The sequence below is a fragment of the Pongo pygmaeus genome, chromosome 5 (genome assembly GCF_028885625.2).
Source record: "Pongo pygmaeus isolate AG05252 chromosome 5, NHGRI_mPonPyg2-v2.0_pri, whole genome shotgun sequence".
NCBI lineage: Eukaryota > Metazoa > Chordata > Mammalia > Primates > Hominidae > Pongo > Pongo pygmaeus.
In genome coordinates, this window is record NC_072378.2 from 151,882,117 (window position 1) to 151,895,661 (window position 13,545).

The window sequence follows — 13,545 nt, forward strand, 5'->3', positions numbered from 1 at the left end:
CTGGCCTCAAGCAGTGCTCCCACCCTGACCTCCCAAAGTGCTGGGATTACAGGCGTGAGCCACCATGCACATCCTAAAAAGCAGTTCTTGTACTATCTGTGCCTGTATGTTCCTTGGAGAGTTTTTGTGGGTACCCTTGGCATACAGGTAGGTACCTCAAATGGAAGACAGCTACTGAAGAACTCTTGCTGGAAGACATCAGATGTTTATCGTGGCACTGTTAACTGCAGATAAATATGTCCATTAGTACAGATGAATGTATTCTCTTGGTATAATACTGTGTAGCAGTTAAGTGAGTTGCAAAACGAAAAGATATGTGTGAAAAAAAAAGTTGACAGGTGAGGACTATAGTGGGGCATGAGGGGTTATGCATAAAAGTAAGGCAATGAAGGTAAAGATTTGATTTTTTAAAAATGTTGTCAACCCAAGGAGGTAAATATGTAGATGTTAGATTCTTTGTGCTTGGTATTTTTTAAATTTCCCCAAAATATGTCTGAAACAAATGTCTGTGGGAAGAATATTGTGACTAACTTGGTGAAAGGACAAAGTATTAATAAAAGGTGCCAGTGAACAGCCATACTCAAATCATGCCATCTAAAATAGGTATTTAAGATTTCATTTCTGCCACCAGAAGCCTGTCTTGTTATTGTATATATTGATTTCTCTTTCGTTTTTTTTTTTGAGACGGGAGTCTTGCTCTGATGCCCAGGCAGGAGTGCAGTGGCATGATGTCAGCTCACTGCAAGCTCCGCCTCCCGGGATCATGCCATTCTCCTGCCTCAGCCTCCTGAGTAGCTGGGACTGCAGGTGCCTGCCACCACACCCGGCTAATTTTTTGTATTTTTAGTAGAGACGGAATTTCACTGTGTAATGTTAGCCAGGATGGTCTCGATCTCCTGACCTTGTGATCCACCCACCTCGGCCTCCCAAAATGGGATTACAGGCGTGAGCCACCGTGCCCGGCCTGTATATATTGATTTAAACAGTTCAGTTCCTGTATGATTCTCTCAGCCAGGGCCATGATGGGATTCCCTGGGGATAGGTTAAGTTGTGGTGTCTAAAACCTAAGTCCTTTGACTTTAAGAAGTATCTGCCAAGATGTGCCAAGATTTCCTAGGTGCTAAGGTTTCCCAAAGTTCTTAACTGAAATATTTTCCTTGTGAATTGTCAGTGATGTAGATATAAACACTAGATTCTTCATAATTTTATTCACACGATATACTGGGAGCTGAAAAAGATAATTTCTTGATTAAAAAAACCTATTAAATGATCACCCAGTAGTGAACATTTATTTACTTTATTGTTTATTTTTGAGACTGAGTCTCACTGTCGCCCTGGCTGGAGTGCAGTGGTGTGATCTTAGCTCACTGCAACCTCCGCCTCCCAAGTTCAAGAGATTCTCCTGCCTCAGCCTCCTGAGTAGCTGAGATGACGGGCGTGTGCCAACACACCTGGCTAATTTTTGTATTTTTAGTAGAGACGGGGTTTCACCATGTTGGCCAGGCTTGTCTTGAGCTCCTGACTTCAAATGAGCCACCCTTCTTGGCCTCCGAAAGTGGTGGGATTACAGGCATGAGGCACCGCGCCTGGCCGAACATTTAATTTTTGATTGTAGAACTTGAATATCTCTTGCAGTGACACTTTGGTTATCACTTGATCAGAAAAATACTCGTCCCAGCTCAAACATTACCTTAGAATAAAAAGTGAGAATTATTTCATGACGGGCAAATTATGGGTACAAACTAAAATGACTTCCAAGATTGTGATTAATGAGAAATGCTCCTGAAGTAAGGTAAATGTTTGCCCTTTCTCACGTGTTTGCAACCTATGAATTGGAGGTACGGGTGCTTGATTTGATGTTGAGCTGTACATTATAAATTTACAGCTAGGACTTTTCCCAAATGCTGTCTTTAAAAGCAGGACCTTGAGGTCTACTCTCAAATTTTAAAAAGTGGAACCTTTTCAAAAATTACTTTTAATGCATTTGCAAATAGTAATTTGAAACTTCCAAATAGAGTTAGTAATGATAACAAAGTCAGCCTCTTTCCTGCTAATAATTTTCTATCTCAAACTATCTTATTAGCATAGCCCCTGTATTTGTGAAAAGATGGTAACTGATTACAGTACACAGCATTTCCATCTTACCTCTATGGTAATGAGGATGACAATCATCCATTCCAAGCGGAGTGCCCTCTTCTCGTTCAGGTGATTCCGCATTAGATCTGTTAGTTCCATGCAGTGCTGAAGTTTTTCATTCATGACCTGTGTAAGAAAAATTGTAGTAACATGTATTTAAACAATTTAATATGGTCATACGCATAAAAATTCTATAGCTATACAGTGAAAAATCCTGCTCCTCAGGCCTCCCCACAGGCAGCCAGCAACATTATCAGTTTCTTGTGAATCCATCCAGAGACATTTTGTACAAATTTAACTGCAAGAAATACTTTGCATACTGAAGCTCTTCTATTTGTAAGATTTTGATGGAAGAACTAAAAATAGGTTTTTGAGTCCTAGTTTTTAGTAGCTGCCCTTTTTAGCAGTTAAAAGAGGCAAACTTGAAACATAGTTTTTTAGCAAGACCTAAAGATAATTTACTTTCTACTAGAAAATCTACGCTTAACATTTGACCTGCTGTACACACACCACTAGATGGCATTGCTTTCAACTGAACTGCAACAGTTCTGCATTCCGATGCCTCCAAACAAGCTGGCTGTGGGGGTTCAAAGAAAATAAAGTCCCTGAATTCAAAATTTGGATGTGACAACTGTTTTTTGTTTTTTTTTTTTTTGAGACAGAGTCTCGCTCTGTCGCCCAGGCTGGAGTGCAATGGTGGATCTCGGCTCACTGCAAGCTCTGCCTCCTGGGTTCACGCCATTCTCCTGCCTCAGCCTCCCGAATAGCTGGGACTACAGGTGCTCGCCACCACGCCCGGCTAATTTTTGTATTTTTAGTAGAGATGGGGTTTCACTGTGTTAGCCAGGATGGTCTTGATCTCCTGACCTTGTGATCCGCCCGCCTTGGCCTCCCAAAGTGCTGGGATTACAGGCGTGAGCCACCGCGCCAGGCCTGGATGTGAAAACTGTTAAATACCTACCTAATATCTTTATATCAATCACTTGCTACTGGAAATCCTGGAAGCAAAATTTTAAAACAGCTTGTCTCATGGGGTATGTTGAAGTTACAGGTTTGGTCAGTGAACATTAAGAGATGAATCACAGGTACGTGTTCAGGGGTTGATTGGAATGTGTTACTGCACCATGTTACGATTTTTTGCACATAGCATTAAACTGCCTTATTACTAGGCTGGGCTCGGTGGCTTATGCCTGTAATCCTAGCATTTTGGGAGGCTGAGGCAGGAGGAGCACTTGAGCTCAAGAGTTGGAGACCAGCCTGGGCAACATAGTGAAACCCTGTCTCTACAAAAAAATTAGCCAGGCATGGTGGTGTGTGCCTGTAGTCCCAGCTACTTGGCGGGGACGAGGTGGGAGGATTGCTTGAGCTCAGGTGGTCAAGGCTGCAGTGAGCCAAGATCATGCCACTGCACTCCAGCCTGGGTGCCAAAGTGAGATCCTGTCTCCAAAAAAAAAGAAACTGTCTTACTCATGGAACCACAGGACTAACTCACCAAACCACACTCATCACCATTTGCCCCTATTTCCAGGCGTTATGGTCACCCTGTAGTTTCTAATCTGTATAGATGGGTAGAGCATGCCTCTTCCCTCTTCCTTTCCCCTCCCTCTTTTCCTTTCCTCTTGCCCATTCTTAATGTCTGTTTCTATTGGCTGCTTGATCTTGGTCTTTAATGTTCATCCTTAAGCTTGCTTCTCTCTTCGGACTACTGATTCAGCCTCTTGCATTTTCTTTCAACTTGGGCCAAAAAACAGGCAACATTTTCTTCCTCCACTACCTCGTCATCATCCAATTTATTCCTTAAGTTTGGTTTGTATTACCACAACTCTCCTAAACGTCCCAAAGTCTCCTATTACTAAGTCTAACAACTTAGCTTCGAACCTCAATTAACCCAAGCATCTGACAACACACTGAAATGTGCAAGCAAGAGTCCCTATGGCCGGGTGCGGTGGCTCTTGCCTGTAATCACAACACTTTGGGAGGCTGAGGTGGGAGTTTCATGAGGTCAGGAGATCAAGACCATCCTGGCTAACAGGGTAAAACCCCATCTCTACTAAAAATACAAAAAAATTATCTGGGCATTGTGGCGGCCCCTGTTGTCCCAGCCAGTTGGGAGGCTGAGGCAGGAGAATAGTGTGAACCCAGCCGGGAGGCGGAGCTTGCAGTGAGCCAAGATCGCACCACTGCACTCCAGCCTGGGTGACAGAGCGAGACTCCGTCACCAAAAAAAAAAAAAAAAAAAGACTCCCTACTACCACAGCATGCTATTTATTTAGGTATAGAGGCATGTATGCGTTGAGCATGCAGATTAAGGGAGCAAAGAAAACCAGGAGAGGCTTCACAGAGGTAGGCAATGTGAATTAGGCTTTAAAAGGCAGTGGACACGAAGAAAAGGGGATGCTGGTGGGGTTATGGGGGAATGAAGGGAGCATGTCAAGCATAGGAAACAGCATACAGACAAGCATAGCTAGATTGTGGACAACCTAGAAGAAAGTGCTTGGAAGTGAGGTTAAGGAGGTAAGTTAGCTGGGGGCAGTGGCTCCCATCTGTAATCTCAGCATTTTGGGAGGCTGAGGCAGGTGGATCACTTGAGGTCAGTTTAAGACCAGCCTGGCCAACATAGCAAAACCCCATCTCTACTAAAAATACAAAAATTAGCTGGTGTGGTGGCAGGCACCTGTAATCCCAGCTATTTGGGAGGCTGAGGCAGGAGAATCACTTGAACCCGGGAGTCGGCGGTTGCAGTGAGCCAAGACCACAGCATTGAACTCCATCTCAGAAAAAAAAAAAGTTAGTACCAGATTGTGAGAGGTACTGTGTACTACATATGGCATAGGCAGAACCATGTCCCCCACCCTAAAGATATTTATGTCCTAATTCTTGGAACCTGTGAATATAATATGGCAAAGGAGAATTAAGATTGTATAAGAAATTAAAGTTATTAATTAGCTGACCTTAAGATGAGATAATCCTAGATTATCTGGGTAAGCCCAATGTAATCACAAGGGTCCTTAAAAGTGGAAATGCGGGGCAGAAGAGTTCAGAATGATACAATATGAGGATTCCACTGGCCTTTGCTAGATGGAGGAAGGGGCCATGAGCAAGGAATATGGGTGGCCTCCAGTCACTGGAAAAGGTGAGGAAATGGATTCCACTCGCAGTCTCCAAAGAGGAATCAACATCTTAACTTTAGGCCATGCCAGACTTCTGACCTACAGAACAGTAAGATGATAAATTTGTTAAGCCACTAGGTTAAGCAGCAATAGGAAAGTAGCATGTCATGCTAGAATATCTGAACTTCATTCTGCAGGTGATGGGGAGGCCTTTGTTCAATCTGGAAGTACTTGTTTTAACATTTACTGTACTATGCTGGGCAGAGGAGACAGAATGGTGAAATAGACACATGTCTCTGTCTTGCAGCCAAAGGGTGCAGAGAGACTGGAAAAAGGTCCAGTCTGGAGACGGAGAGAGTCAAAAAGGAATCAGACAAGTCCAGGTGGTAAAGGAAGATGAGGGGCTGTGTGGATGAACATTAATAGTTGGGGGCTTGAAGACGGGTCAGTATGGTATTCCCCTGTTTCACCAGCCCAGGGCCTATCACATAGGCTTTCAATAAATGTTTGCTAATGAATCCATGATACTTAGAGGGAAATAAAAAGATTGTTTGACTGGATATGGAGGGTGAAGGAGAAAAAGGACACCCAGATGACTTTTAAGTTTCTGGTTGAATGACTAGATAGGTGAGGCTAGGAGGTCCTCCTGTGAGGTGAAATAGAGAACTGAAAAGGTTTACCATTTTCTGGGGTGGGGGGGGAATTTCAAAAGTTTCATTTTGAAATCTTAATCATTGACTAATTCTACAAATATTTTTTGAGGACATACCATATGTGAGGCCTTTGCCAAGAACAGGCAAGAAAATAATCATGGTCTCCGATCTCATGGGGCTTACATTCTAGTGGAAAATGGTACACACAATTTTTAAAAGGATGCGATGAGATATGTAAATGAGGAAGATCTGTGAGATTGAGGGGCAACTGGAAAAGTCTTGAAGGCAAGAGACTGGGATGAGAGAGACATTTGAAAATCACCAGGAGAAGGTGGGATTAGAAGTCATGACAACAAACCAGTGTTCACGGAGTAGGTGGCATGGGGACAGAAGCCTCAATGACAGGACTTCAGGGGATACCGACGTGAGAAAATGGAGCAAGGGATCCACTGCCAACTAGTTTCTGTCCCATGACACCATGTAACTGCTCTCTGCATCTGGACCTCTGTACTCAACTTTTTAGCATGTCTTATGCCTACTCACCCCTATTTTCTCAAGACCCTTTGTTCTACTTTTTGAGGAGGAAAAAAAAACCCCGCCACTCTTTGTTCCATCTGTTTTTTTTTTGAGGCGGAGTCTTGCTCTGTCACCCAGGCTGGACTGCAGTGGCTCGATCTTGGCTCACTGCAAGCTCTGCCTCCCGGGTTCATGCCATTCTTCTGCCTCAGCCTCCCAAGTAGCTGGGACTACAGACGCCCGCCACCACGCCCGGCTAAATTTTGTATTTTTAGTAGAGACGGGGTCTCACCATGTTAGCCAGGATGGTCTGGATCTCCTGACCTCGTGATCCGCCCTCCTTGGCCTCCCAAAGTGCTGGGATTACAGGCATGAGCCACCGTGCCCAGCCTGTTCCATCTGTTTTCTTAGAAGACTGTAAAGCTAGCTGAAGGGCAGGACCAATTCTTATTTTTCTTTTGTATTATGTATAATGCTAGCACTATGCTGAGCCTAAGGCAAGGTGAACTCTCAACCCCTTCTAAATAACCTTTGACATAATCCAATGAGTCTGAACTGCCTTCGGGATGCTGAGAAAAAACTCTGAGAAATGTAGTTTGAGACCTTTTAGGTATGCTTCATAACTCATGCAGAAGACTTAACACCAAAAAAGATGTCCCACAGTGAGACTGGGGAATGAAATAAAGAACAATTACTTGCTCAGATTACTCCAATTGATTAATTAATATTATTCTGGAATAGCTGAATCACTCAATTCAAACCTGAGTAATTCAAGTTTTGGGTGCTACTATAAACAGTATTTTTAAAATTTCATTTTCCAATTGTGTATTTGCAGTATAATGAAAGATAACCGTTTTTATACATTGATCTTGAACCCCTGATAAACTCACTTATTCTGGTAGCTTCTTTGTAGATTCTTTCAGGTCTTCTACATACAAGATCATGCTGCCTGTAAATAAATTCAATTCTAGTTCTTCCTGTAGGAGACTTTATCTTATTTATTAATTATTTTTTTGGAGATGAGTCTCACTCTGTCACCCAGGCTGAAGCGCAGTGGTGCAATCTCAGCTCATTGGAAACTTTGCCTCCTGAGTTCAAGTGATTCTTGTGCCTCAGCCCCTCAAGTACCTGGGATCACAGGCATGCACCACCATGCCCGGCTAATTTTTGTATTTTTAGTAGAGACAGGTTTCACCATGTTGGCCAGGCTGGTCTTGAACTCCTGGCCTCAAGCGATCCTCCCACCTTGGCCTCCCAAAGTGCTGGGATTACAGGTGTGAGCCACCACGCCCGGCCCTATAGGAGATTTTAAATCTTGGGGATATAGATAGAGCCACCCGTGAATGACTGGTGATATGTCTGGGTGACACTGCTTATGGCTTTCAACACAGGTGTAGGGTGCCAGGGACTGGGGTGGCTTTTGATTCTTCCAGCTGCTCATGTGCACAGAGGTATAGATGTGAACCCCTTGAACCCCTTCATGGAGGGACTCAATCTCAAATTGGCCTCGATACCAGAATGAAGAGTACATTCACAGTAGAGGCAGAAGGGGCTTGGGCAGCCTGCTTGTTCTCAACGGGTGTCCTTTCTATACCTGCAGTTGATCTCAGCCATGAAACAGCTGACCACTTAGTTGTCAAGGTACTCTTCACTCAGGTGGGTATCTTCAGTAATTCCATCTTGAATACTGAGGATGGACAGATAAAACATGCCACCCAGGTCAAAGATCAGATCATTAATTTTGGCATTAACGTTCTCGTCCAAGCCGAGAGCAGCGGCATTTGGCTTGCTGACAATTCAGAACACAATGAGATCAGTAATGGTTCCACCATCTTTGATGGCCTGAAGCTGGCAACCATTAAAGTAACTGGTAGTATGAGGATCATGTGGGTCAGGGGTCATAAAGTAGGTTTCTAGAATTTTCTCCATCTTTTTCAAAACCACTGTGGTAGGCAGATTTCTAAGATGCCACCCAAAGACTCCCCACCTCCTGGTGTTCACCTTTGTGTCATCCCCTACCCTCGAGCGTAGGCTCAGTCTAATAACTTGCCTTTTTTTTTTGAGACGAAGTTTTGCTGTTTCATCCAGGCTGATCTTGGCTCACTGCAACCTCTGCCCCCCTAGGTTCAAGCGATTTTCCTGTCTCAGCCTCCCAAGTGGCTGGGATTACAGGCATCCACCACCATGCCCAGCTAATTTTTGTATTTTTAGTAGAGACAGGGTTTCACCATGTTAGCCACGCTGGCCTTCAACTCCTGACCTCAGGTGATCCACCCACCTCAGCCTCCCGAAGTGCTGGGATTACAGGTGTGAGCCACCATGCCTGGCCATAACTTGCTTTTTAATTTTTTTATTTTTTTTAAAGAGATGGGGGGGGGGGTATCACTATGTTGACCAGGCTGGTCTTGAACTCCTGGCCTCAAGTGACCCTCCCATCTCAGCCTCCCAAAGGGCTAGGATTATAAGCATGAGCCACTGCACCTGGCCCTAACTTGTTTTTAACAAAGACAGCACAGCAAAGATCACTTCTGTGATTAGGTTGCAAAAGACTTTGACTTCTGTTTTACTAGCATTCTCTTCCTGACAGTCTCTCTTGCTCTCTGTATTAGTCCAGTCTCTCATTGCTATAAAGAAATACCTGAGACTGCGTAATTTATAAAGAAAAGAGGCCTAATTGGCTCATGGTTCTGCACTGTTCTACAGGAAGCGTGATGCTTGGCATGTGCTTGGTTTCTGGGGAAGCCTCCAGAAACTTACAATCATGGTGGAAGGTGAAGGGAGAGCAGGTACCTTACATGGCAGAAGCGAAGGAGAGCGAGCGAGGGGAGATGCAGGTGCTACACACTTTTAAACAACCTCACGAAAACTCTATCACAAGAACAGCACCAAGGGGATGGTGCTAAACCACTCATGAGAAATCTACCCTGATGATCCAATCACCCCCTACCAGGACCCACCTCCAACACGGGGCATTACAATTCGACACAAGATTTGGGCAGGGATACAGATCTAAACCCCTACTTGTTCATTCTGATGAAGCATGCTACCATGTTGTGAGATGCTCTATGGAGAAGCCTCTGGACAACACCTTATGAGGAACTGAGGCCTCAATCTAATAGCCTGAGAGGAACCAAATCCAGCCAATAACCACGAGTGAACTAGGAAGTGAATCTCTGAGATGACTGCACCCTTGTGAGAAACAGAATCAGAGGACCCAGCTAAGCTGCACTGATTCCTGACGCACAAAAACTGAAATAGTAAGTGGTGTTTTTTATTTTTTTTTGAGACCGAGTCTCACTCTGTCACCCAGGCTGGAGTGCAGTGGTGCAATCTCAGCTCACTGCAACCTCTGCCTCCCTGGTTCAAGTGATTCTCATGCCTCAGCCTCCAGAGTCAGCTACTTGGGACTACAGGCGCACACCACCATGCCCGGCTAATTTACAGAGTTTCATCATGTTGGCTAGGCTGGTCTTGAACTCCTGGCCTCATGTGATCTGCCTGCCTTGGCCTACCAAAGTGTTGGGGTAACAGGCGTGAGCCACCGTGCCCAGCCAGTAAGTGGTGTTTCAGTCCACCAAGTTTTGGGGTAATTTGTTACACAGCAGTAGCTAACACAACCACAGGAAATACCTCACCTGTATAAAGCTTTTAGTATTTCTCCCTTACCTCCTCTGGATCTTCAGCCTGTGTGCATAGTCGACAACCAGGAAAGCCCAGTGCTTTTCATGTTTGACCAGACAGTTGGATTGTCAAATCGGTGTCTAATTACACCTTTGGTATCTAAAACTGTGTTGATGGAGTCCACTGAATTTGGTTCCTAAACCATCACTAATCAATCTGTGTCAGCTAAAAGCAACATAGCTTGGTTTTCTTGCCCTGACCAGTGGTGATGATCTCTACTGTCCTGTGCTGGAAGACACCTACAGAGGAATAGGTGGCACCAAGATCAGTGACAACTGCAGATACCTTTGATGTGGGTACCTTTTGCAAGGGGCGGTGTCTAGCTTAGAGAAAAAAAATGTAGACACTAAAGTGGAACACAGCATTCAATAAGCCATGGTAGGTTTTTGAAATTATAAATCATATATTTTTTATTTTTATTTTTTTGAGACAGGGTCTCACCCTGTCACCTAGACTGGGATGTAATGGCTCACTGCAGCCTCAAACTCCTGGGCTAAAGCAATCCTCCTGCCTCAGCCTCCCAGGGTAGCTGAGACTACAGGCACATGCCATTATACCTGGCTAATTTTTTTAAAAAAAAGGTTAGTAGAAATGAGGTCTCATTGGGTTTCCCAGGCTAATCATTTATTTTTGATGTGATACAAGGTGAATGTGGGGATTGGTAGGAAATATGATTGAAAAAGGGATACAATAGGATGGACCTTGTATATCAAGCCAGAACACTTGAGGCAATGAGGGAAACTGGAGATATTAAAATTAGTTGGAGGGAATCAGAAAAGACAATCAGTAGACACTAACATCAAGAGGTATCTGAGGTTAGGTATTATTAGATGACGTTAGAGCAACCATCACAAAAATGATTCAACAAGCAATTCTGAACACATTTAAAACAAACGAAAAAGCAGGAAGTCTCTGCAAAGAAACAGAAGATACAAATAAAAAAACATGGAAATTTTAGAACTGAAAAATACAATAAATGAAATAAAAAACTCAATGATGGGCAGCAGAACAAATTTAACAGAGGAAGGAATCAGTCAACTAGAAGATGAAACAAACGACATTACCCAATCTTAACAGAGACAAAATATGCTGGAAAAGAAGTGAACAGAGCCTCAAAGACCTTGTGAAATGATAATAAAAGATAAAATGTAGATGTCATAGAATTATGGCAGATTTCCTATCAGAAACCATGGAGGTCAGAAGGAAGTGGCACGGCATTTTTCAGGTGCTGAAAGAAAGAAAACTGTCTACCTAGAATCCTATTTCTAGGAAAATATCCTTCAAGAATGAAAAGAAAATTAATACACTCTCAGATGAAGACAAACTAAGAGAATTTGTCTCACTAGACTTACCTTAAAAGAACGGCTAAATAAAGTTCTTGGAAAAAAAAAAACAGTAAAAGAAATCTTACAAGATCAGAAGGAAAAAAGAACAGAAAGAATAAAAACATGGGCACATACAACAGACTTTACTTAGTTTTCTAAATTATGTTTGATGGTTGAAGCAAAAATTATAACATTATCTGATGAAGTTTTCTATGTCTACAGAAGAATAGTTAAGAAAATTATAAATAGGGAAGGGTAAAGGAATATAAAAGAAATAAGGAGTCTTTTTTTTTTTTCTGTATCCAATCATCCATTAGGGAAATAAAGATTCTATACTTCATTTAATCTGCAAGATGTTGAAATCAGTAGATTGTAATAAGTTATATATATATGATGTAATAACCAGAGCAACTACTAAATATCTATGCAACAAGATATACTAAAAAGTAACATTAAAATGAAATCCCCCCCTCCCCTCTCCCCTCTCCCCTCTCCCCTCTGCCCTCTCCCCTTTCTTCGGTCTCCCTCTCCTTCTTTTTTCAGTCTCCCTCTGTTGCCGAAGCTGGTGTGATCTCAGCTCGCTGCAACCTCCCTGCCTCAGGCTCCTGTGACTCTCCTGCCTCGGCCTGCCGAGTGCCTGGGATTGCAGGCGCGTGCCGCCACGCCTGAATGGTTTTTGTATTTTTGGTGGAGACGGGGTTTCGCCGTGTTGACCGGGCTGGTCTCCAGCTCCTGGCCTCGAGTCATCTGCCTGCCTCGGCCTCCCGAGGTGCTGGGATTGCAGACGGAGTCTTGCTCACTCAATGCTCAATGGTGCTCAGGCTGGAGTGCAGTGGCGTGGTCTCGGCTCGCTACAACCTCCACCTATCAGCCTCCTGCCTTGGCCTCTTAAAGTGCTAAGATTACAGCCTCTGCCCCGCCGCCACCCCGTCTAGGAAGTGAGGAGCGTCTCTGCCTGGCCGCCCATCGTCTGGGATGTGAGGAGCCCCTCTGCCCGGCCGCCCCATCTGGGAAGTGAGGAGCGCCTCTGCCCGGCCGCCATCCCGTATAGGAAGTGAGGAGCGCCTCTGCCCGGCCGCCCCGTCTGGGAAGTGAGGAGCGCCTCTGCCCAGCGGCCATCCCGTATAGGAAGTGAGGAGCGCCTCTGCCCGGCCGCCCCGTCTGGGAAGTGAGGAGCGCCTCTGCCCGGCCACCCCGTCTGGGAAGTGAGGAGCGCCTCTGCCCGGCCGCCCCGTCTGGGAAGTGAGGAGCGCCTCTGCCTGGCCGCCACCCCGTCTGGGAGGAAGTGAGGAGCGCCTCTGCCCGGCCGCCCCATCTGGGAAGTGAGGAGCGCCTCTGCCCGGCCGCCCCGTCTGGGAGGTGAGGAGCGCCTCTGCCCGGCCGCCCCGTCTGGGAGGTGAGGAGCGCCTCTGCCCGGCCGCCCCGTCTGGGAGGTGAGGAGCGCCTCTGCCCGGCCGCCCCGTCTGGGAGGTGAGGAGCGCCTCTGCCCGGCCGCCCCGTCTGGGAGGTGAGGAGCGCCTCTGCCTGGCCGCCACCCCGTCTGGGAAGTGAGGAGCGCCTCTGCCTGGCCGCCACCCCGTCTGGGAGGAAGTGAGGAGCGCCTCTGCCCGGCCACCCCATCTGGGAAGTGAGGAGCGCCTCTGCCCAGCCGCCACACCGTCTGGGAAGTGAGGAGCGCCTCTGCTCGGCCACCCCGTCTGGGAGGTGAGGAGCGCCTCTGCCCGGCCACCCCGTCTGGGAGGTGAGGAGCGCCTCTGCCCGGCCACCCCGTCTGGGAGGTGAGGAGCGCCTCTGCCCGGCCGCCCAGTCTGGGAGGTGAGGAGCGCCTCTGCCTGGCTGCCACCCTGTATGGGAGGAAGTGAGGAGCGCCTCTGCCCGGCCGCCCCGTCTGGGAGGTGAGGAGCGTCTCTGCCCGGCCGCCCCGTCTGGGAAGTGAGGAGCGCCTCTGCCCGGCGGCCCCGTCTGGGAAGTGAGGAGCGCCTCTGCCCGGCCACCCTGTCTGGGAGGTGTACCCAACAGCTCCGAAGAGACAGCGACCATCGGGAGCGGGCCATGAGGACGATGGCAGTTTTGTTGAAAAGAAGGGGGGGAAGTGTGGGGAAAGGAAGGAGAGATCAGATTGTT

General features: G+C 46.1%; 1 protein-coding gene across 4 annotated transcripts in view; it reads right to left on the reverse strand.

Annotated features, from left to right (window-relative positions):
• Positions 1–1,281: 1,281 nt before the first annotated feature.
• RMND1 (required for meiotic nuclear division 1 homolog) overlaps positions 1,282–13,545 on the reverse strand; it is a 49,156-nt gene continuing 36,892 nt past the window's right edge. For 3 of the 4 annotated variants that reach the window (XM_054490737.2, XM_054490738.2, XM_054490741.2), the window contains 2 exons: positions 2,146–2,262; positions 1,282–1,690 (listed from right to left, as the gene is read on the reverse strand). In XM_054490737.2, coding sequence (XP_054346712.1) covers positions 1,658–1,690; positions 2,146–2,262 — 150 coding nt within the window. In that variant the 3' untranslated portion in view covers positions 1,282–1,657. Of the gene's footprint in view, positions 1,691–2,141; positions 2,263–5,205; positions 5,346–13,545 lie in introns of those variants that run through there. The other variant, XM_063667117.1, reaches the window with a different exon arrangement.